Source organism: Thrips palmi, unplaced genomic scaffold (genome assembly GCF_012932325.1).
Source record: "Thrips palmi isolate BJ-2018 unplaced genomic scaffold, TpBJ-2018v1 HiC_scaffold_7, whole genome shotgun sequence".
Taxonomy (NCBI): domain Eukaryota; kingdom Metazoa; phylum Arthropoda; class Insecta; order Thysanoptera; family Thripidae; genus Thrips; species Thrips palmi.
The window spans coordinates 1,800,900-1,819,946 of record NW_023144634.1 but is presented as its reverse complement, the minus strand read 5'-3'; the positions used below and the strand labels follow the sequence as shown (position 1 = coordinate 1,819,946).

Here is a 19,047-nt window from a genome sequence, read left to right as displayed (position 1 = left end):
TTTGATGTAGATGGATTAAGATTTTACAATTTCTGTGTTAAAACCCTTTTAGATAATTGAGTAAGCTTCATTTTGGCTTAAAGGAAAGTGACTTTGGACATTTTTTGGAGATTTAGTCGAAACGTTTAAAATTTTGGTTCTCGTAAGATTTTGTTCGCATACTTGCTCAGATCTGTGGGGAAAAAATCAGGGAGACTCATCCCTAGTAGTGTCATAGAATTGACTACAATGGGCTTTATATCTGCAATAGTTTTCAAGAAAAAAAAATAAAAACAATTTTTTGTTAAAAAATTTGTTCAAAAAATCGTTAAAAAAATTGTTTTTATTTTTTTTCTTGAAAACTATTGTAGATATAAAGCCCATTGTAGTCAATTCTATGACACTACTAGGGATGAGTCTCCCTGATTTTTTCCCCACAGATCTGAGCAAGTATGCGAACAAAATCTTACGAGAACCAAAATTTTAAACGTTTCGACTAAATCTCCAAAAAATGTCCAAAGTCACTTTCCTTTAAGCCAAAATGAAGCTTACTCAATTATCTAAAAGGGTTTTAACACAGAAATTGTAAAATCTTGATCCGTCTACATCAAAAGAAATTTTTTACTAAGTGCTTTTAACATGTATGAGCCCCCTTAAGTCCACTTCCGAAAACATACGCCAACGCAGAGTGGAGGGGGTTCGTCCGCACGTCTGCGTTTGAGCGGTTTCGTTCCTGCTTTTGTTCTCTGGCTTCGGGTCCAGGTAGCATTCGTGTAAATACCCCATTGAGCCTAGTAACTCCACTGTGGCAAAAAGCTACGGAAAATTCTGTAAACAGCTTGTGGTAATTCTCCGTAGCCCCCTTATCAATATTCTCCGCAGGCCCTTACAGCATTCTCCGTAGGACCGTACAGTCATCTCTGGAGGACCTTACAGTGTTCTCCGAAGGACTATACAGTCTTCCAGGTCCTACGGAGACGGCTGTGCGGTCCTACGGAGAATACTGTAAGAGCCTACGGAGAATACTGATAAGAAGGCTACAGAGAATCCTGGCAAAAAAATTAACAGAATTTTCCGTACCTTTTTGCCACAGTGTCGGGTGTACAAACATTTCTACTTTACGGCGAACTAAACTGTATGCAGAATTTGCCGATGCAGAAGTTGCCGATGTTGAAGAATTTCTTTGAAATTCAACTTACGTCATGAATGAAGATATCTGACAAATATTCAAGATTGTCAATGAATTTTGGTCTATTAATTTTTGTGATTGTTTCCCCACTGGGCATTTAGGAAACAGTCTGTCTTTGCAAACGACAGTTTTGAAAGACAATCGCAGGACTCCTTTGAGGGGGATGAGTTAATAGATAAGGTGTGAGTAAGAAGGACGTAAATGCAAAAAATTCAACACATTTAATTATCTTGTTAAAAACGAACCCAGCACTTGTGTTCTAAGATTGTCAATTAGATGTGGTCGGTTAGTAAAACATTTGACCAGTACTTGCAAGTTTTAAGTAATTATAATAATGTAAACTGGTGAATAATAAGAATTAAAGTGATTGCTTCGAAGCTGAAATCAAAGTAAGTATTCTCGCTTCAACCTAACAGGCACTAGCAGAAGGAACATCAGTTGCCAGAACGACATCGTAGTGGACGCATCAATGTTCAGGCGGTGTTCCCAATGTTGTTTTTTCGCAGGCGCTTGAATTCCTGCAAACATAACAGAAATTCGTAAGAAGAAGCAATGCATAAGCTGGGAAGACGAAACCAATCGAGTAAACTCGCAATCGTTATAGGTTTGGTGCACACACTCTAGCACGGCGCATCGGCAGGCATGAACTCTCCGGGTTCGGCTGAGGCTAGAACCATGTCTCCGGCGAGTCACCGTGGCCCACAGAGCTGTTACGACGCAAAAAGGACAATTGCCCCCCCCCCCTTCCCCTGACCCCTAGATAGCCACCGGAATGGCAGGCAAATAGCACCACTTTGCCCCTGTCAGTAGGCAAAAAGTGCTACTTCGCCCACCCCCCTTTTGGGCCGACTCTGGATCCGCCACTGCCGGCCTGCTACCACAGTTAAAACTCGTTCTATAATCTATTGTCGCCGTTCGGTTACTCATTGAAGGAGTATTGTGCTCACTGGTTTTCTGCTTGGCACGGTTCATCATCATGTTTCTGTAAGTACAACTCTAAACTACTCTGAAAGCTCTCATCACCGTCATTCCACTGAGATTCCAAACGCTGAGTATAGCACGTATAGTGCAATGCAGCTGAGGTATCTCACCATACGTCCAATGCCACAGCCATATTGCACCTTACGTGCAATGCGTCCCGAAAATGCCCTATGCTAATGATGGGAATAAGGAGGCATTGCACTTCATGTGCAATGCTTTTGCATTGCACCAATTGACGCTATACTCTAGCGTTTGGATTCTCAGTGTCGGCAAACCTCGGGGTTTTTTCAATGCGTTGGTGAAATCTTGAGAAAAATCAATTTAAAAGTCACCTTCTAACACAGCACCAGGTCGATGTTTTCCAGAATTTTCAAGTCACTCTCTCAGGATAATTTGTTCCGGGGCATGGTACAAACGATAAAATGAAAGTTAAAAATAAGAAATTCATGTATCTGGCAATACCCCACTTAACTTCAATCAAACGATCTTAATTTATATTCTACACACTTCAAACGCTACAAAGAACCGCTCTTTGTAATACGAAGAAAACGGCGGCTTCGCAGCCTGCGAAGGAAATCGTTTGTAATACGAACGATTTCGTTTGTAATACAAAGGAAAAATCCCTCGCAGGCTGCGAAGAAGTTCTTCGTAGGCTACGAAGAATTTTTCCTTTGTATTACAAACGAAATCGTTCGTATTACAAACGATTTTCTTCGCAGGCTGCGAAGCCGTCGTTTTCTTCGTATTACAAAGAGCAGTTCTTTGTAGGAATTTATCTGTGTAGATCTCAAAATCAAATTTTAAAAAAAATAGAAAAAAATTGAGAAAGTACCTTTCTTTGGTCCTAGTAACTGTACAAAATTTCAGCCTGGGCAGAGACTTGGTTTGGGAGCTGTGGAAGAAAGCGTAAATTTCACTTCGCAGTCTGAAGGACTATAGCGGTGAAATCACTCAATTGTAGCCTAGGTGTATCGGGATAAACAATGATCCCATGACGGAAAGAGTGGTCTGATGAGTATCTCCTACTTCCTTACTTGTGTTTTGAGTGTTTTCAGCCTGTCAGGATCATGTTTCAAAGAGCCGAGTCAGGGGCAGAGACAGTTTGATTACGATTCCACTTGTGGGCATCTTGTAAATTTTCAAAAGTGTCCAAAATCACTTTTCTATATATAAACGGATTCGTCTCGACAAGAGAGTGGTTCTTTATCTAGGGAGCACAAGGTTTTTTTTGGCTGAGCGATAGCGAAGCCTGTTACTCCAGTGGGGTTGAAAAGTTTTGTCTGTCTGTCTGTGTGTCTGTGTGTCCGCACTACTCCTCCTGAACGGCTCGGCCGATCTCGGTGAGATTTTGCACACTTCTTGGATATGTCCTTGGCTCGGCACACGCGAAATTTCACCATCCTAGCTCAACTGGTTCAGTTTTTATAGGCGAAAAGCACCTAAAAAACGGCGAAAAATAGAGATTTCTGCAGATAGACCACTTCTGTCTTGGAGAAAGGGGGGTCTGGGGGGCGGAGCCCCCCAGCATTCAACAAGTTAAAAAATAACCGACAACGGACAAGCCATTGCCTGCCGCAGGCAGGCTAGCGCCGCAGGCCAAGGTAGGTACGCCAGGCGTGGATTGGAGGAACAGGCAGCGAGACATCGCGAAGCCTGTTACGACAAGACGCGGTCTGGCGTAAACCTACCTTGTTTAATAGTGTCACCGATCTGGACCAAAATTTAACCACATGTACCCAAAAGGAAATGTGGTAAAATTTTGGTCCAGATCGGTGACACCAAAAGTAGACTTGTGCTCCCTTCCCTAGATATGGAATCACTCTCTTGTCGAAACGAATCCGCTAATATGTCGAAATGTGATTTTGGACAAGTTTGAAAATTTACGTCCTATTTCAGTATGAGAGATACTAGGGTAAATTTTCAAAAGTGTCCAGAATGACTTTCCTATATATCAACGGTTCGTCTCGACAAGACAAAATTTATGTGCTCACATATATATCATAGGCTTGGACGCAAACTCAGAAGGTTCACTGTTAAAAATAATCGTAAATTTACGACATTTTGTAGAACAATTATGTCGTTTTTAAACGACATATTTTGATACGACTCAAGTCGTAAATTACGACTTGAGTCGATAATTTACGACATATTTGTCGCTAATTTTTATAGCGAGACGTTCCGTTTTGAATCGAATTAATTCGTAAATTTACAACTTAATCGTAAGTTTCCGAACGATCGTAATTCATCAATGGAGTATGTCGTGCAGTTATGACTTAAGTTGTACACGAATCTTGTCGAAAATTTGTGTAATGAATCGTAAATGAACGACACAAATCGTAAATAAGCGAGCAAAATTGCAACTTTTCATCAACTTTTCGGGGGTTTTAGATTTCAAAACATGTAATCGCGATTACGACATTGTCGTAGAGAAATGATTTTTTTGGCTGAGCGATAGCGAAGCCTGTTACTCCAGTGGGGTTGAAAAGTTTTTCCTGTCTGTCTGTTTGTCTGTCTGTCTGTGTGTCCGCACTACTCCTCCTGAACGGCTCGGCCGATCTCAATGAGATTTTGCACACTTTTTGGGTATGTCCTTGGCTCGGCACACGCGAAATTTCACTATCCTAGCTCAACTGGTTCAGTTTTTATAGCCGAAAAACACCTGAAAAACGGCGAAAAATCGAGTTTTCTGTAGGCAGATCACTTCTGTCTTGAAGAAGGGGGGTCTGGGGGGCGGAGCCCCCCAGCCCCAACAAGTTGAAAAGTTACAAGGGATCTAGAATGAAGGGGGGTCTCCCCCCAGCATGCATCAAGTTAGAAGTAACCGCATTGCCTGCCGAAGGCAGGCTAGCGCCGCAGGCCAAGGTAGGTACGCCAGGCGCTGATTGGAGGAACAGGCAGCGAGACATCGCGAAGCCTGTTACGACAAGACGCGGTCTGGCGTAAACCTACCTTGTAGTCGTTCAGTTACGACGAAGTAGTTTCAGAACGATTTCTGTCGCTATCAAAATTAGCGACGTTTTTGTCGCTAATTTACGACAAAATTTCTGACAGTGATTGGTTCAAGAATCCAAGAAAAACGGACAGAATGATACACATCCAGAAACAAAATTTACTGTGGGCCGACCAAATCCTTTCAGGATTTTCTTCCAATATGTGAGAGTATCATTATGTGAGGAAAGTCACATCGAAATCGAAGACAAGCTATTTCGGAACAGTGGTTTTTCGAAAAGAAGTAACATAAATGGAGAAAGCGACATCAAAACTTCATACGATTGACTCGAAACTATTTCCATCGTGTTCACCAGCTCTTTATAAGCAAAGAGCCAATTGTCGGAAAAACTCTAAAAACTTTCCGTAAGTACGTAGAAAACTAGAGAAAATATCGAGACTTTGACCAAACGGGGTGAGATATCGCAAAACCCTCTGACATGGGATCTTTTCATAATGACCCCTACTCCCACAAAAAGTGTCATCCAAACCGAAGAGATGAATTTCCAAGAGTTCAAAGGTTTGGCATGGGATGGCCTATGATTTATCATATAGGGCATTTTAGGGATGCATTGTAAGTAAGGTGCAAGATGGCTATGGTACACTGTCAGAAATTTTGTCGTAAATTAGCGACAAAAACGTCGCTAATTTTGATAGCGACAGAAATAGTTCTGAAACTACTTCGTCGTAACTGAACGACTAAAAAATCATTTCTCTACGACAATGTCGTAATCACGATTACGTTTCAACCTATTTGAGCGCCTTAAGACACAATTTTTAAAAATCTAAGAAAAGTTTTGAAATTCTATTTGAAATTTCAAAAAATCGCCACGGCCAAAGTTCTGAATTTAAGAAAAAAAATAATGTGTGTGGTCCTTGAGTGGAAGGCTATGATAGAAAAAAATTGGAGCCGGATCTGAGCAAGTGCGTTTTGGACCATGATAGTTTGACGTGGAATGTCTCGTGAACTTACGTCTTGTCAGCACCTGCCACGGCTTCCTCGAGGAACTTCGCACGGATAGTGTCCACGAACGTCGGGTAGAAGAAGAACACGTGGAAGTACAACACTGGAAGCAGAAAGAAACGATTAATACTACTTCAAATCCAATTCATCGTTGCAAAAACAAACAAATAAAAACTAACATAAAATAAAACAAAACATAAATAACATAAATTAAAAAACTTTCAATCTTTTCGGAGTATTTATTTTATTATGCGGTAGGGGAAACAGCCCGGCGCGGCAGCGCCGACGCATACGAAAAAGAGCAGCATAAAATTGAGAAATTTGGCCCAATTGCCACTGCAGTATTTCCCGCCAAACCATATTTTCCGCTACCCATATTTCCCATTTCCCATTGGGCATTCTTCCCACCAGTAGAATTGTTAGGCAGTTGCTGATGAGAATAGTGTGCGAAAATGATTTGTTGGGCCAAGGCAGCAATGCACTGCAAACCCAACTGTCTACTTGGTGCACACTTCCCGCAACAACTCACAAATGAATACTTAGCCTCTGACACCAACATTTGCACTCTTGCAAATGCATGTTTTGTCAAGTACACGCTTAGAAGTGCATCTGCCAGCAGTTTTGAGGGACCAAGCAAGTCAGTGAGCAATGAGTAGACAATTACGTTTCAAGTGTAAGGAGCAGGGCGGCACGAAAATGATTCTTCTGAAGCTACGCATGGGCAGAAAAGTGAAGGAGCCCTCAGAATCACAACGATGGACAAAATCGAAGCACCACTTTTTAGCCCATCAGTGTCTTGAAAGAGCCTGCTCCGGTACAACATGAGAACCGTTGGATCGGACTTCGAAACAAACTGGGAAAGTGCCACCCTGCACGGTTACCTCCGTACCGATAGATACCAATTGCAGCGCTAGTTCCAGCGCGGTCCCCCTCGTTAATGCATGTAAATATTTGGGTCATTGAGAAAATTGGGTACATGGAATAATTAAATATTGGGAAGACCAATGTGGCTCACATATTTTTGGAAAACTTGTTCAATAGGAACAGGGGTTTGGGAACTTTGACCGACAACCACATTCGCATGCATTTTTAGGCATACTATGCAAATTTGAGGTTATGCACTGTTAAATGATGAAAGTAACCGAAATTTTACCTTTGAGTTGTCTTGTACTTGCAAAAATCCTACACATGTACAGGAAACACCGATATTCTGATAGATTAAATTAAGAATTTTCCAATTTGAGAAGGTTTTTTCGCTATACGGACCGAAAATGTATTGGGAAATTCCTATGCATAAGTCCTGACATAAATCCTATCCATCTATAGCAATTTTGCAACACAAGGTATGGATTGTACTGAACTGATCAGAAGGGTTTGGTTCTAAACTGCACAAAATCATGCAAGTTACACGTAAAAAGTTCTACATAAATATACAGTCTACAACTTCCGATCGGTCGGAGTCCTTCCTGCCACAGTTGAAATACGTACAGGCATGAAGCGGCCACAACAGAAGCGCCTCCAACAGTGAAACAGCCCTGGAGTGAAGCCTCACCGCTTGTAAGAGACCCGCCACAAGCCTCAGGAACAGGAAATCACTGAAGGACTTCACTTTCGAATAACATTTCTGTAACATAAACATATCAACATGTAGAGGCAACGGGTGGAAACTCTGTTCCCAAAAAGGGCATGCAAAGGTTTTGGCACACCTTAGATCTTCGAGCCTAGAAGTGGAAGGTTTGACCCGAGGGCATATTTCGTATCCTCATGAAGGTTATTGTAAGGTGAAAAGACTATCTTCCAAAGTATGGGTGGCAGACTAAGAAAAGCCAGATTTGAAAATATGTACACAAGTTAGCAAGCAAAATGTTTTCCAAAATATGTTTTGAATTATTCACTACTTTTGGTTCAATTTTTTGTTTTTAGAGAACAGTTCTTGTTTTACTTTGGAAATTTGGAAATCCGGCTTTGTCACAAAATAGGGAGATTAATAAAGAACTTGTAAACAAAAATTCAGGTCTCGTCAACTCATGGTTCTTCGCAAGGAGAATTTGGGACAACGACCCAATTTGTTCCATAAACTTCAATAACTCAGAAACTTATAGGAGTTGGGTGCCTTCCCTTTGGGTTTAAGTTCATCTCCAAATAAGGGACTGGAAACCATATTCATGATGCAATTATTATATCAAAAAATGAAATTTCACATTTTTTTCACTTTACAGTAACCTTAATATCCACTCGGCGTAGGCCATGTTTTGCAAAGGGTCGGTCATATTGCCATGAGAAGGATAAGAAAAAAACAAGTGAAAACCGCTGAGGATCTAAATTTACGCTTTACGGCGGAAATTGCTGTTTTTGGCCCGCCCTTCTTTCAAAAAGTAGGGGGAGGGTCTATGCAATTCACTCTGTACGTCGTCGTCGTCTATGTACAAGGAGGGAGTTGAGCTAGAGGTCCCAAATTTGGAAGGCACTGTCAGAGTGCTTTGGACCTAGGAAAAAAGGGGTCGACTGGCTGAAAAATTTGATTGCGGTCTTCGATACGTCTCACCAAGACCTTTTCAACTAGAAGTCGGAAGGGGGATCTACGAGCCAGCCTTCGGCAGCTGTCCCGATCAGAACCTTAAAAAAAGTTCCGCCGAGGCAAGCTTCGCAAAGCGGTCTTGCCGTGGACCGGCAGGGGGAGGCCGGGCAGAGAGGGGGCAAGGAGGGAGGGGAGGGGGTGGCTATGAGGAGTGGGGACTGGCGCGGCGAGGCGGGACGGCGCACACTCTCAGCCGTTTACTGACTATTTCTAACTAGCAGACGTATTTCTGTAAGCAACCATAATACTTAGTATTTAGTTCTTAAATACTTAAAAAATTCTTTGTTATTTACTAAGGAAACGGTAATATCAGTACAGTAATTAACAATTGCTAAGTAATACTGACAAAAAATACTAAGTATTATGGTTGCTTACAGAAATGAGTCTGCTAATGAGAAATAGTCAGTAAAAGGCTGAGAGTGCAGGACGACGACACGACGACCAACACGACCATGCAGTCCCCTCTCAGCGCGCTGAATGGATGGATGGATGGGATGCGTGGGGTCGGATGCAGAACTAGAAGCGGTAGCAAGACCGCTTAAAAAGAGGAGTCAACCAACTGAAAACAATCTATTGCAGTTTTCGATAGATCTCGCCAAGACCTTTTCAATAAGTGGTCGGAAGAGGGGTCAACGAGCCCGCCTTCGGCAGTTGGCCGACCAGGTTCTTCGGCAGAGGGGTCGACCGTCCAAAAAATTTAATTGCGGTTTTCGATAGGTCTCGCCAAGACCTTTTCAACGAGGGGTCTGCACTAAGGATATTAATTTCGTGAGCAAAGTCTCTCTTCAGTAAATTAGCAAGTTCAGCTAAGTTATTTTTCCACGCGCAACACGCGGGCAATGCCACCTTACGTGCAATGCGTCCAGATAATACCCAATGCTAATTAAAACATGGCAATGGATTCTCAGCGCTTTTTCGACACAAGACATTGAAGCACAAGCCCCAAGGACCCCGCTAAGCCCTAGTAAGTCGTACCTGTTGCATTCCGAGGTGGACGTTGATCGACAGCAGGAAACCGTAGGAGAACTCGAAGATCATAACCATAATGAAGAAAGGGGAAAGCGTGGAAAAGTCCTCCAGTGCCTTCGTGTGCCTCAGGTTGCCATGATAGAAGTCGTACATGGAGTACCCGAATACCCTGATCCACACGTGGTACAATGCAACATGATTCAAAACCGAGACCACTGGAGCAGCAAACGTCAGGGCATGACACTTGAAGCTCTTGCAGAGGTCACCATCCAAACGGACCGCCACGTCTATGGACTCCTGGTCGCCCATGCAGACAAGCACGACCAACAACACCACAACAGCGGCAAGGCACACCACCTGAAAAAAAAGTTGTGAATACAGAATTTTAGTCTTCGCCGGTCAAAGAACAAGTGGGAGAAGGAGCCCAGAAGCAGGGAGGGACGGGGTAGGTGCCGGTAGGTACACGGAGAAAAATCCGTTGGTCCAATCGATTCGTCGGTTGGTTTTGGTTCAACTGAGGCTGCACTGTAAATGTCTTACGGTGAAAGGCTGCACCAACATATTATGGTGGAGATTTTCTCCATAATGCCAACGAAATTCGCCAAAATATCTATTATATAAGGGTCAGTGAATTCTGAATGGTATGTTACGAAGTCAGCTGCACCACCATAATATGGAACATTTTCACCATAATATGGAGAATCTTCACTGTGCAACATTAAGAGTGTGTTAAATGGTAACACTTTGCGCCAAAATATGGAGGTACATTTAGTTCCGCCAAGTTTCAGTCAGACCTGAAAGTCTTGACACGTGGCGAGACAAGAAAGACTCGCCACTTTGAGGCGAGACTATCCACTTTTTGTTACTTTACAGGGAATTTGTGACAAAAATTTTCGTAATGCATGATCCAGGACTCTCACGTCACACTCAGCATTCTCACGTCACGACTCCTGTGTTTGGCTTCTCATACACCCTGAAGCATAACAAAAACCACGCCGCACTCCGCAACCCCCAATTTAGATCTTCAAGCGCGTAAAATGTTAATAGGAGGTACAAAATCATGAATTTGTTCCTTTGACCGGTCTATTTGTTGCGCTAAAAATTGTTAGTCTTACCAACAAAAATTTCGTTACTCCAACAATTTTTTTCGGCTATCACGGAACCAACGTACTTTTTCGTTGGGTCAACGACTTCCTTTTTACCGTGTTCTATGTGGCTGATTTACCAGTGTACATTGCTATCATCTACGGGTTGAGAGTCGGCCATTAATCGCCGAGCACAGACTTACCGATGAGGCGTATCCGACGGCCTTCAAGAATGTCTCCAGAGGTAAACCGAAGACTTCCTCCACGCGCTGGTTCATATAGTTCTGGCAACATTCAGTACATACAATCAAAATCGAGGGGGTAAAATCGAGGTGGGATGATAAAATGGAGGACTTGACAAGCTCCGCGGCACAAGCACAAATCCAAGACAAATCACAACGAATTCAAAAGTCAGACTTTACAGCACTCCAAAGACGAGATGAAGTTTTACCACGCTTTAGTCAGGCCTGGAAGGCTTGCCAAAATGTGGTCAACAAAAATGGCGAGACATTCTTGTCTGACCACGATGTGGGGACTTGCAAACCAGGTCATTGTCATAACGGTCCATGCGGCCTTCCCCGCGAGTCCTTGAGACAAATGAAACCTTTCGATTGCACCCTGAAGAAACTACCATTTTACGATTGGGACCACGAAACAGCCTCAAGAGTGCCAGAAAAATAAGCTCAAACAGGCGTTTACGGGTAGTGGGAGTAGAACTTGACAATCCATCCGGAGCCAGATTTGGATTCCTCTTGTGATTTCGCCTTCGAACAACCATTTCAAGCCCTCCAGAGTGCACGGTGGTAGGGGACAAATTACACACTTCACTTTTTTCAAAAGAAAATCTGAGTAACACCACCTCAGGGTGGACCGAGATCTGGGATTAGGTCACGGATTCTGTTCATGCCAAAGGGTTTTGCGATCTCTCACTCGGTTTGGCTGTAATGGCATAGCGAAGTTTCCACATTGGTCAGAATCATGATATCTATTAATTTTTATACGTAAGTGGTGAAAGTTTTTAGATTTTTGCCGACAATGGTTCTTGACATATAAAGGACTGTGGAACACGATGGAAACAGTTTCGAGGCGATTGCATCAAGTTTTGATGTCGCTTTCTCCATGTCAGGTAACTCCTTTTTCTTTTCGAAAAGTCGCCGTTTACGATCTCCGATTTCAATGTGACTTTCCTCACATGATAATCTCACATATTGGAAGAAAACCCTAAAAGGATCTGGTCGCAGTCTACCTTAAGTTTTGTTTCTGGATAAGATAAGATGACTCATTTTGGCCGTTTTTCGTGAATTGTCGAACCAACTATCTGAGTTTGCGTCCAAGCTTATGACGGCACACATAAATTTTGCCTCGTCGAGACGGAGACGAGTCCGCTCATGTGTAGAAAAGTCATTTTGGACAATTTAGAAATTTAACTAGTGTCTCTCATGTTGAATAGGGTGTGAATTTGCAAAAATCAATGAATTCGTCTCGACAAGGCAAAATTTATGTGCCCACATGTCATAAGTTTGGACGCAAAATCAGAAAGTTGGTTTTGAGAATTCAAGAAAAACGTCCAGAATAAGCTATTAAGAAAACAGCGACTTTTCGAAAAGAAATAGAAATTACTTTAAATGGAAAAAGCAACACCAAAACTCAATCCAATTGTCTCGAAACTATTTCCATCGTGTTCCCCAGCTCTTTTTCCTACAATGGTTCTTTACGCGGAAAGAATCATTGTAGGAAAAACCTTAAAAACTTTCAGTAAGCACGGAGAAAAATAAAGAAAATATCATGATTTTGACCAAACAGGATGAGATATCGCAAAAGCCTTTGACATGGGATCTTTTCATAAAGACCCCTACCCCTAAAAAAGTTTCATCCAAATCGAAGAGATGAACTTCCAAGAGTTCGTTGGTTACGCATGGGGATCGCCCCTAAAGAATGCTACCCAAGGACCTAAACATTAGAGAATCGCCCATCTCCAACAGTGCAAAAGAATACCACAGCGGCAAGGGAATAGTTAATGGTCACATTCAGGCCCAGGCCGAAACCGGCATGGAATGACTCTTAAAGATATGTTTGAATTTACCTGAACCTTCTTGCCGGCCCACTTCAGCGCTGCCCGAAGATTTAAGGTTAGAGACATTGTAACAAAGGGTCGCTGCAACAAAATAAAACACAAGAGATGCTCAGACAATATACGTTCAGTACTACAATCAAGAATCTTAACCTACAAGGGGTAATAAGGGGGAGGGGGCAGCGGTTACACTTCACCCATAGAAACAAGCATAACTCGTTGAAAGAACAATGGATAACGTGAAATTGAGTGTAGAGGTGAATCGCGAAACGTTGGCGACGGGGTGGGGGGCCTGGATCAGCATAACGCATAGTTTCATCTGACGTTGGACGAAAAGTGCCTGAGGCTGCGTGACACAATGGATAGCGACACAAGGCACTTCCGACAGAAAGTCATCAGTTGTCACGATGGCAGAAGTAGCTCTTGTCCGCCGTATCCCTACAGGGAAGCAAGGCAGTAGGCCTAAGGCAGAAGTCGAAACCAAAATGATAATCGTTAAAAACTACTTCAAATGCATAAATATTAATATGCCCGACCAGGCCATGAGATCCCGAGAGAGGGTAGGTTCCGACCCTATTTCGTCTTCGCATTAACGTTCTACGAAGCAGGAAAGTAAGCCTACTCTTCGACGTGTCTGAAAACCGAGAGCAGAGCACGAATATCTAACCACGCATTCTACTGAACCTGCGTCCCATTCGGGAAAAGACTACAGAAAGGACTAAGTGTTGGACAGTACAATCGAATAAATCGTTTCAGACTTATCGTTGATAGCAGATTCATCAGTCCGACTTCCTCGTAGAGAATAAACTAGAACAAACTAATGAGCTTCCGAGTGGCGATGACTGAGGGTAAACTAAATGTAACGGGAAGGGGGTGAGGGACGCGATTTAAGCACTTTAACAAGATTCCCTGATTCCCAGCTGGGAGACGCGAAACATGTACAGCAACATGGTGTCTCCCCAATGGATGTAGCTGCCGGTGGTACCGTCGCTTCAATTGTACAGGCAAGATTTCTTGCCACTCCACTCGAGTGGCGCTCTGCTTCCAGAGCCTATTTCCCTCTGAGTCTTTTGGTATTTGGCGTCCTACACTGAAAATCCCGAGGGGGTAAACACTCCAAGAAATCGTGTACAGAGTACTCGGTATTACGTGGTATTACGCTATATTACGGGGATATTACACGTGTATTGGCATTCAAATGCCAAAATTTGGCACATTTGGCCCCAAAATTACAATTACGTGTATTACGCGTAATACACTGTTTTTGTGTACAGGGTATTACACGAGTGTTTACCCCCTCGGAAAATCCAAACTTCATGAATAAAGTCAACTGGTGAAATGCAATGCATATCTCAGTGCATTGCACCATACGTGCAAACGTTTGAAAGTGTAGGTCACTGGAGTGCCTATAGATGCCATTCTGAGGGAGGGGGCAATTCTATCTAGATCGCCAAATTTAGAATATCAACTGGGTGCGCTACTGTAGTGTCTAGGGAACTTTACACTAAAATAGAGTAAACTCGTCGTCGGTTATCGAAGAACAAAACCGGAAGCCGGGGAAGAAACGGAGTAGGTAGCGAGCTTGGTTTCAAGGAGAAATGTCTACCAATGTTTTTACTTCCTGTGCCAAAAAGTATTTGAAACAGACGGTAGTGCTTCTGAAGAAAATACGCCGCAGAAAACTATAAAAACTGCTCCACTCATGGAAGTCTGCGAAGTGATGTTGCCGGCGCCGGTTCAGGTTTAATCCTTTTGGTTCTTCGATCGGTGACGATTAGAATGCCCTATAGAAATGTGGACCTAATCGGGTAGGCTATGGGTAGTAGTCGCCGATCGAAGAACAAAGAGGGAGAACAAAACCGGAACTGGCGCCGGCAACATCACCTCGCGGACTTCAATGGGTTCTCCGAAGCGTGGTCTCCTCCAAAGACACTTTCGTCGATTTCAAATACATTATGACACTGGAAATGGAAATATTCGCCAACAAATCTCCCTTAAACCGGACTTCCCACCTAAACCCTTTCTGCCTGGCTTCCGGTTTTGTTCTTCCTTATGTACTTCAATTGGCGGCGACTGGAATGCTCCATTCCCCATCGGCGGAAGTGACATTAAGAACCTATATAGCCCCAATCCGACTGACTGACTCACTCATAGAAATGTTTGGGGTCAAGGAGTGGTCGTAGAGACTTGCGGTTTTTTCCATTCGATTCCAAATTTTATGGTAAAATTGGGAAAAATCCCAAAAGTTGAAAATTCCTCACCGTTTCCGAGCAAACCTACTTTATTTTCAAAAAAGGGGACCAAATTCCTCACCGCTTCCGAGCAAACCCACTCAATCTTCGAAAAAGGGGACCGACCGACTAAAAATTTTTATTCGCCCTATCGGTAGGTATGGTCGAGACATTTCCAAAACTGTGCCGCAATCTGGTCCCCGTCACCGGCAACACCCTCAAAACGATTAAATAGGCCTAAATTCAACAAAATCCACTCAATCTTCAAAAAAGGGGACCGACCGACTGAAAATTTTTATTCGCCCTATCGATAGGTCAAGTCGAGACATTTCTGAAACTATGCCGCAATCGGGTCCCCGTCACCGGCAACGTCCTCAAAATCATCAATCAAGAACCTATATAGCCCCTATAAATCCGACTGAGTCCCTCACTCACTCACTTTGTTTGGGGTCAAGGAATAGTCGTAGAGACTTGAGGTTCTTTCCATTCGATTCCAAATTTTATGGGAAAATGGGATGAAATCCCAAAAGTTGAAAATTCCTCACCGTTTCCGAGCAAACCTACTCAATCTTCTAAAAAGGGGACCGACTGACTAAAAATTTTTATGCGCCCCATCGGTAGGTCTGGTCGAGAATTTCCGAAACTGTGCCGCAGTCGGGTCCCCGCCACCGGCAATGGGGTAAATCATCATCATCAATCATCATCAAGAACCTATATAGCCCCAATCCGACTGACTGACTCACTGACGCACTCACTCACTCATAGAAATGTTTAGGGTCAAGGGGGCAGAATTCAATATTTTCCGGACCTTATATGCACCCATTGACTGCCACAGTAGCCAATGCAATACAAGCTATCTATTTGGGCCAGTAAAAGTATAGCCTAATTATATGGTCAAAAGCTGTTAAATAGACCTTTCAAAGAAGCAGTACATTTACTTCCTTAGAAAATTTGCCTTTGGTCACCACGGACTTGCTGAAAATACTTCGGCACGCGCCCCACACATGCGGGGGTCTGGGGGCGGAGCCCCCAGCGAGCAGCGCGAGTACACACTAAATGTCATGGGACTTTTTGTGTCCCATGAATGATGCAATTTTAAGCACAACCGGTGGTGATGCAATTTTGTGTCCGCCAGACGGGGCAAATTGTCTGGTGAAAGTACAATTTGCAGCAGGCGTCGGACAAAATGTATCGCCAGGCGGGAACAAAATTGTATCAGCGTCGGATGTGCTTAAAATTGCATAAATCGTAGGACTAAAAAAGTCCCATGACATTTAGTGTGTGCTCTTCGACTTCCGGTCTAGGATTTCGTCAAAATTCCCCATTCCCCTAATGCTTGCTGTGCGTCGACACGCTACATGCGTAAGTCCTCTATACAGAGTGTGACGCACGTTGGAGGTTTACCTGGACAACTTGGTGAACGTTGAGCGTAAGTTGAAGGGCTGGTCGTACTTCTAATGAGTCGCGAACTTCCCTGTGAGCGCTCTGCTCAACCTGCGACAAAAAAGGTGCCACAAGCTACTGAAAACGTTCGGGGTATTCCCTCATCATCAAATATTCTCTGTTCTTCCGATGACAACCCTACGAGTCAACAACGAAGAGCTTCGAGAAAAGAAAACAACACAGAAATTCCTGAAGAACTGCTCGTTTGTAATGAAAAGAAAACGAAGGTCTAGCAGCCTGCGAAATAGAAAGAAAAATTACAATACAAAGGAAAAATCCTTCGCAGGCTGCGAAGAAGTTCTTTATAGGCTACAAAGAATTTTTCCTTTGAATTTAAAACGATTCCCTTCGAAAGCTGCGAGGCCTTCGTTTTCTTTCTATTACGAGCAGTTCTTGGTAGGATCAAAAGCCCCGCAGAACGCGCAACACCTTTAAGACCTAATGTGACCGACTGGTATCTCTCGAAGAGACACGGTCTGGCGTACACCAGGGGTCTCAAACTGGCGGAAGACCGCGGGCCGCACCGGGAGAAAAGAGAGAGATGGGAGATCAGGCGAGTAGGCCGGGGAGGTGTGAAATCGGCGCTGACCGGCGCTGGCTTTGCTTGCCTTCGTCCAAACGAAGCGAGCACATCGTCCATCTCTCTTGCTCTCACTGACTCCTATGGGAAAGACAAGGATAGATGCCAGCGGGCGACACACCGGGCTCGAACCGGCGGCCCGGCGGCGACGAACCAGCGCTCTGCTGCCTCGGCTCACGTCGGCCGCGCGAGCACACTGTCTGTCCTTGTCCCTCCCATATAACCGTGGGAGTGCGAGAGAGACAGCCTCACTGCCGGCTGCTCGACACATTCGACAGCAGGGAGACGAGCCAGCCGCCGTCGCCGGCCCGGCCTGGACTTGTGTCTCTCGCCTACCTTTCCCATTGCGGCCCGCTGCGGGCCGCACTGCGGCCCGAGAAGCGCCTGAGCGGCCCGCGGGCCGCGTGTCTGAGACCCCTGGCGTACACCTACCTCGTACCCCGATCAAAAGCCCCGCAGAACGCGCAACACCTTTTTGGAAACGAATGCGGCCGACTGGTATCAGTTCTAAGTCGTAAATCTAGTAATACGATCGCTATATTGAGAAGTCTGCACACACACCTTAAAGTGTTCACCCCCTCGAGTCCACAGACCCTTTCGCTCGCCGCCGAGACAACAAAAGTACTCTTCAAGCCACAAACCTCGAGGACCGTTTCCACTGGTTCTTACCCCTTCGACAACTGTTGTTGACGAGCGAGATGGTCCGAGATGGTCTCTATCATCCCCGAAGTTCACCGTGCCCACCCTACCAATCACTCTACGAAGACGAGCCACCGTCACAAAAGGTCGATTCGCCGTGAATCGAGGCTGGATGAAACTTCGAAACTTACTTTTCAACTCCTGGGTCTAAATCGACGCGCTCGCAACAAGTCCGTAGAGTCGCTCCTTCCTCTGCCACGGGCACGCCACAACTGGACTCGAGTAGCCTGCCGCCTGCCGCAGCGGCGTCACGGGAGAGGGAGAGGGTGGCAGGCCGATTCCGCGAATCGCTTTCGTCGCTCGTCTCTCTCGCACTCTTGGGGCGTCGCGAGTGGGTGCGAGAGAGACGGAGCGACGAGCACGACTCTCGGAATCTGTCTACAGAAGAGCATGGAGCTGGCGGGCAGTCCGCCTGCGTCGGCACATTTCGCACCCTACGGTAAGCATTCCGTCTCTCTCCATCACCGCGCACCGTGCGGGTCTTTCGACAGAGACAACATGAGAGGACTCGCAGCGCAGCCCGCAGCAACGAGGCGATAGCGGCTCAGCGCCGCAAGGGCGGTTGCGGGGAGGAGCCGGCAGAGCCCGAGGATTGTTTGGGATACGCGACACCGAACCGCCGGCTTCGATGACTCACCCGTGGAGTATGGCATATGGAGTCGCAGCTCCCGCGGCGATGCGTCGACCTGTATGGAAAATGCTTCAGAGAGAAAACGGCGCATCAGCAGATCCAATCTATAAAATTCCTTAAACACGATCTTGAACTGTTCTGCCTCTTTGACGTCTCACAGTGGGCTGGAATCGCATTCTAGCCGCTTAAAAATAACTTTTTGATAGTCGTCCAAATTGGCCGATTTCAAATGTATTTCATAGGAAATTTTCCGTAGATTCCAAGTCTGGTCTTGGAATTGACGTGCGACAAATACTTTGACCGCTACATGCCGTCAAAGTTCAACATTCGCTAAAAGTTCCAAATTGATGCGAAAAATAAGCTGTTATATATTTATACTTTGTGGGCGATTGGAGTGCTAGTTTCAAACTTCCGCTGGGTTCCTCTTGAAGCTTAAGGTCTGCCCTTTCAAATGGCACTAATGTTTTTCTTTTCTGACCAAAATTGGATGAACGGCGCCCTTTTTAACCACAAATTACGCAAATTATCAGTAAAAAAAACCATAGAGTTTGAGATATACTGCCGAATCAACCCCAATCAAGCAGGTCTGTACACAAGACATTGACGAGAGGCATGTCTTGATAAAGGATCAACCGAGAAAAGCTGCGCAAACTTGCGCA

General features: G+C 44.5%; 1 protein-coding gene across 8 annotated transcripts; it reads right to left on the bottom strand.

Moving 5' to 3' along the window:
* Positions 1 to 1,370: 1,370 nt before the first annotated feature.
* On the bottom strand, positions 1,371 to 18,078 carry LOC117652252. 8 transcript variants are annotated; one of them, XM_034397014.1, is made up of 8 exons: positions 17,889 to 18,078; positions 16,440 to 16,529; positions 12,817 to 12,888; positions 10,937 to 11,017; positions 9,655 to 10,005; positions 7,590 to 7,725; positions 6,111 to 6,204; positions 1,371 to 1,686 (listed from the first exon to the last, which is right to left on the bottom strand). In XM_034397014.1, the coding sequence occupies exons 3-8, from the start codon at positions 12,871 to 12,873 to the stop codon at positions 1,635 to 1,637; spliced, it is 771 nt and encodes a 256-aa protein (XP_034252905.1). In that variant the 5' UTR covers positions 12,874 to 12,888; positions 16,440 to 16,529; positions 17,889 to 18,078; the 3' UTR covers positions 1,371 to 1,634. The 8 variants fall into 8 exon arrangements, with proteins under 8 accessions (XP_034252905.1, XP_034252907.1, XP_034252902.1 ...); XM_034397016.1 differs by lacking the exon at positions 17,889 to 18,078 and adding an exon at positions 17,491 to 17,606; XM_034397011.1 differs by lacking the exon at positions 17,889 to 18,078 and adding an exon at positions 17,395 to 17,438.
* Between the last annotated feature and the right edge of the window lie 969 nt (positions 18,079 to 19,047).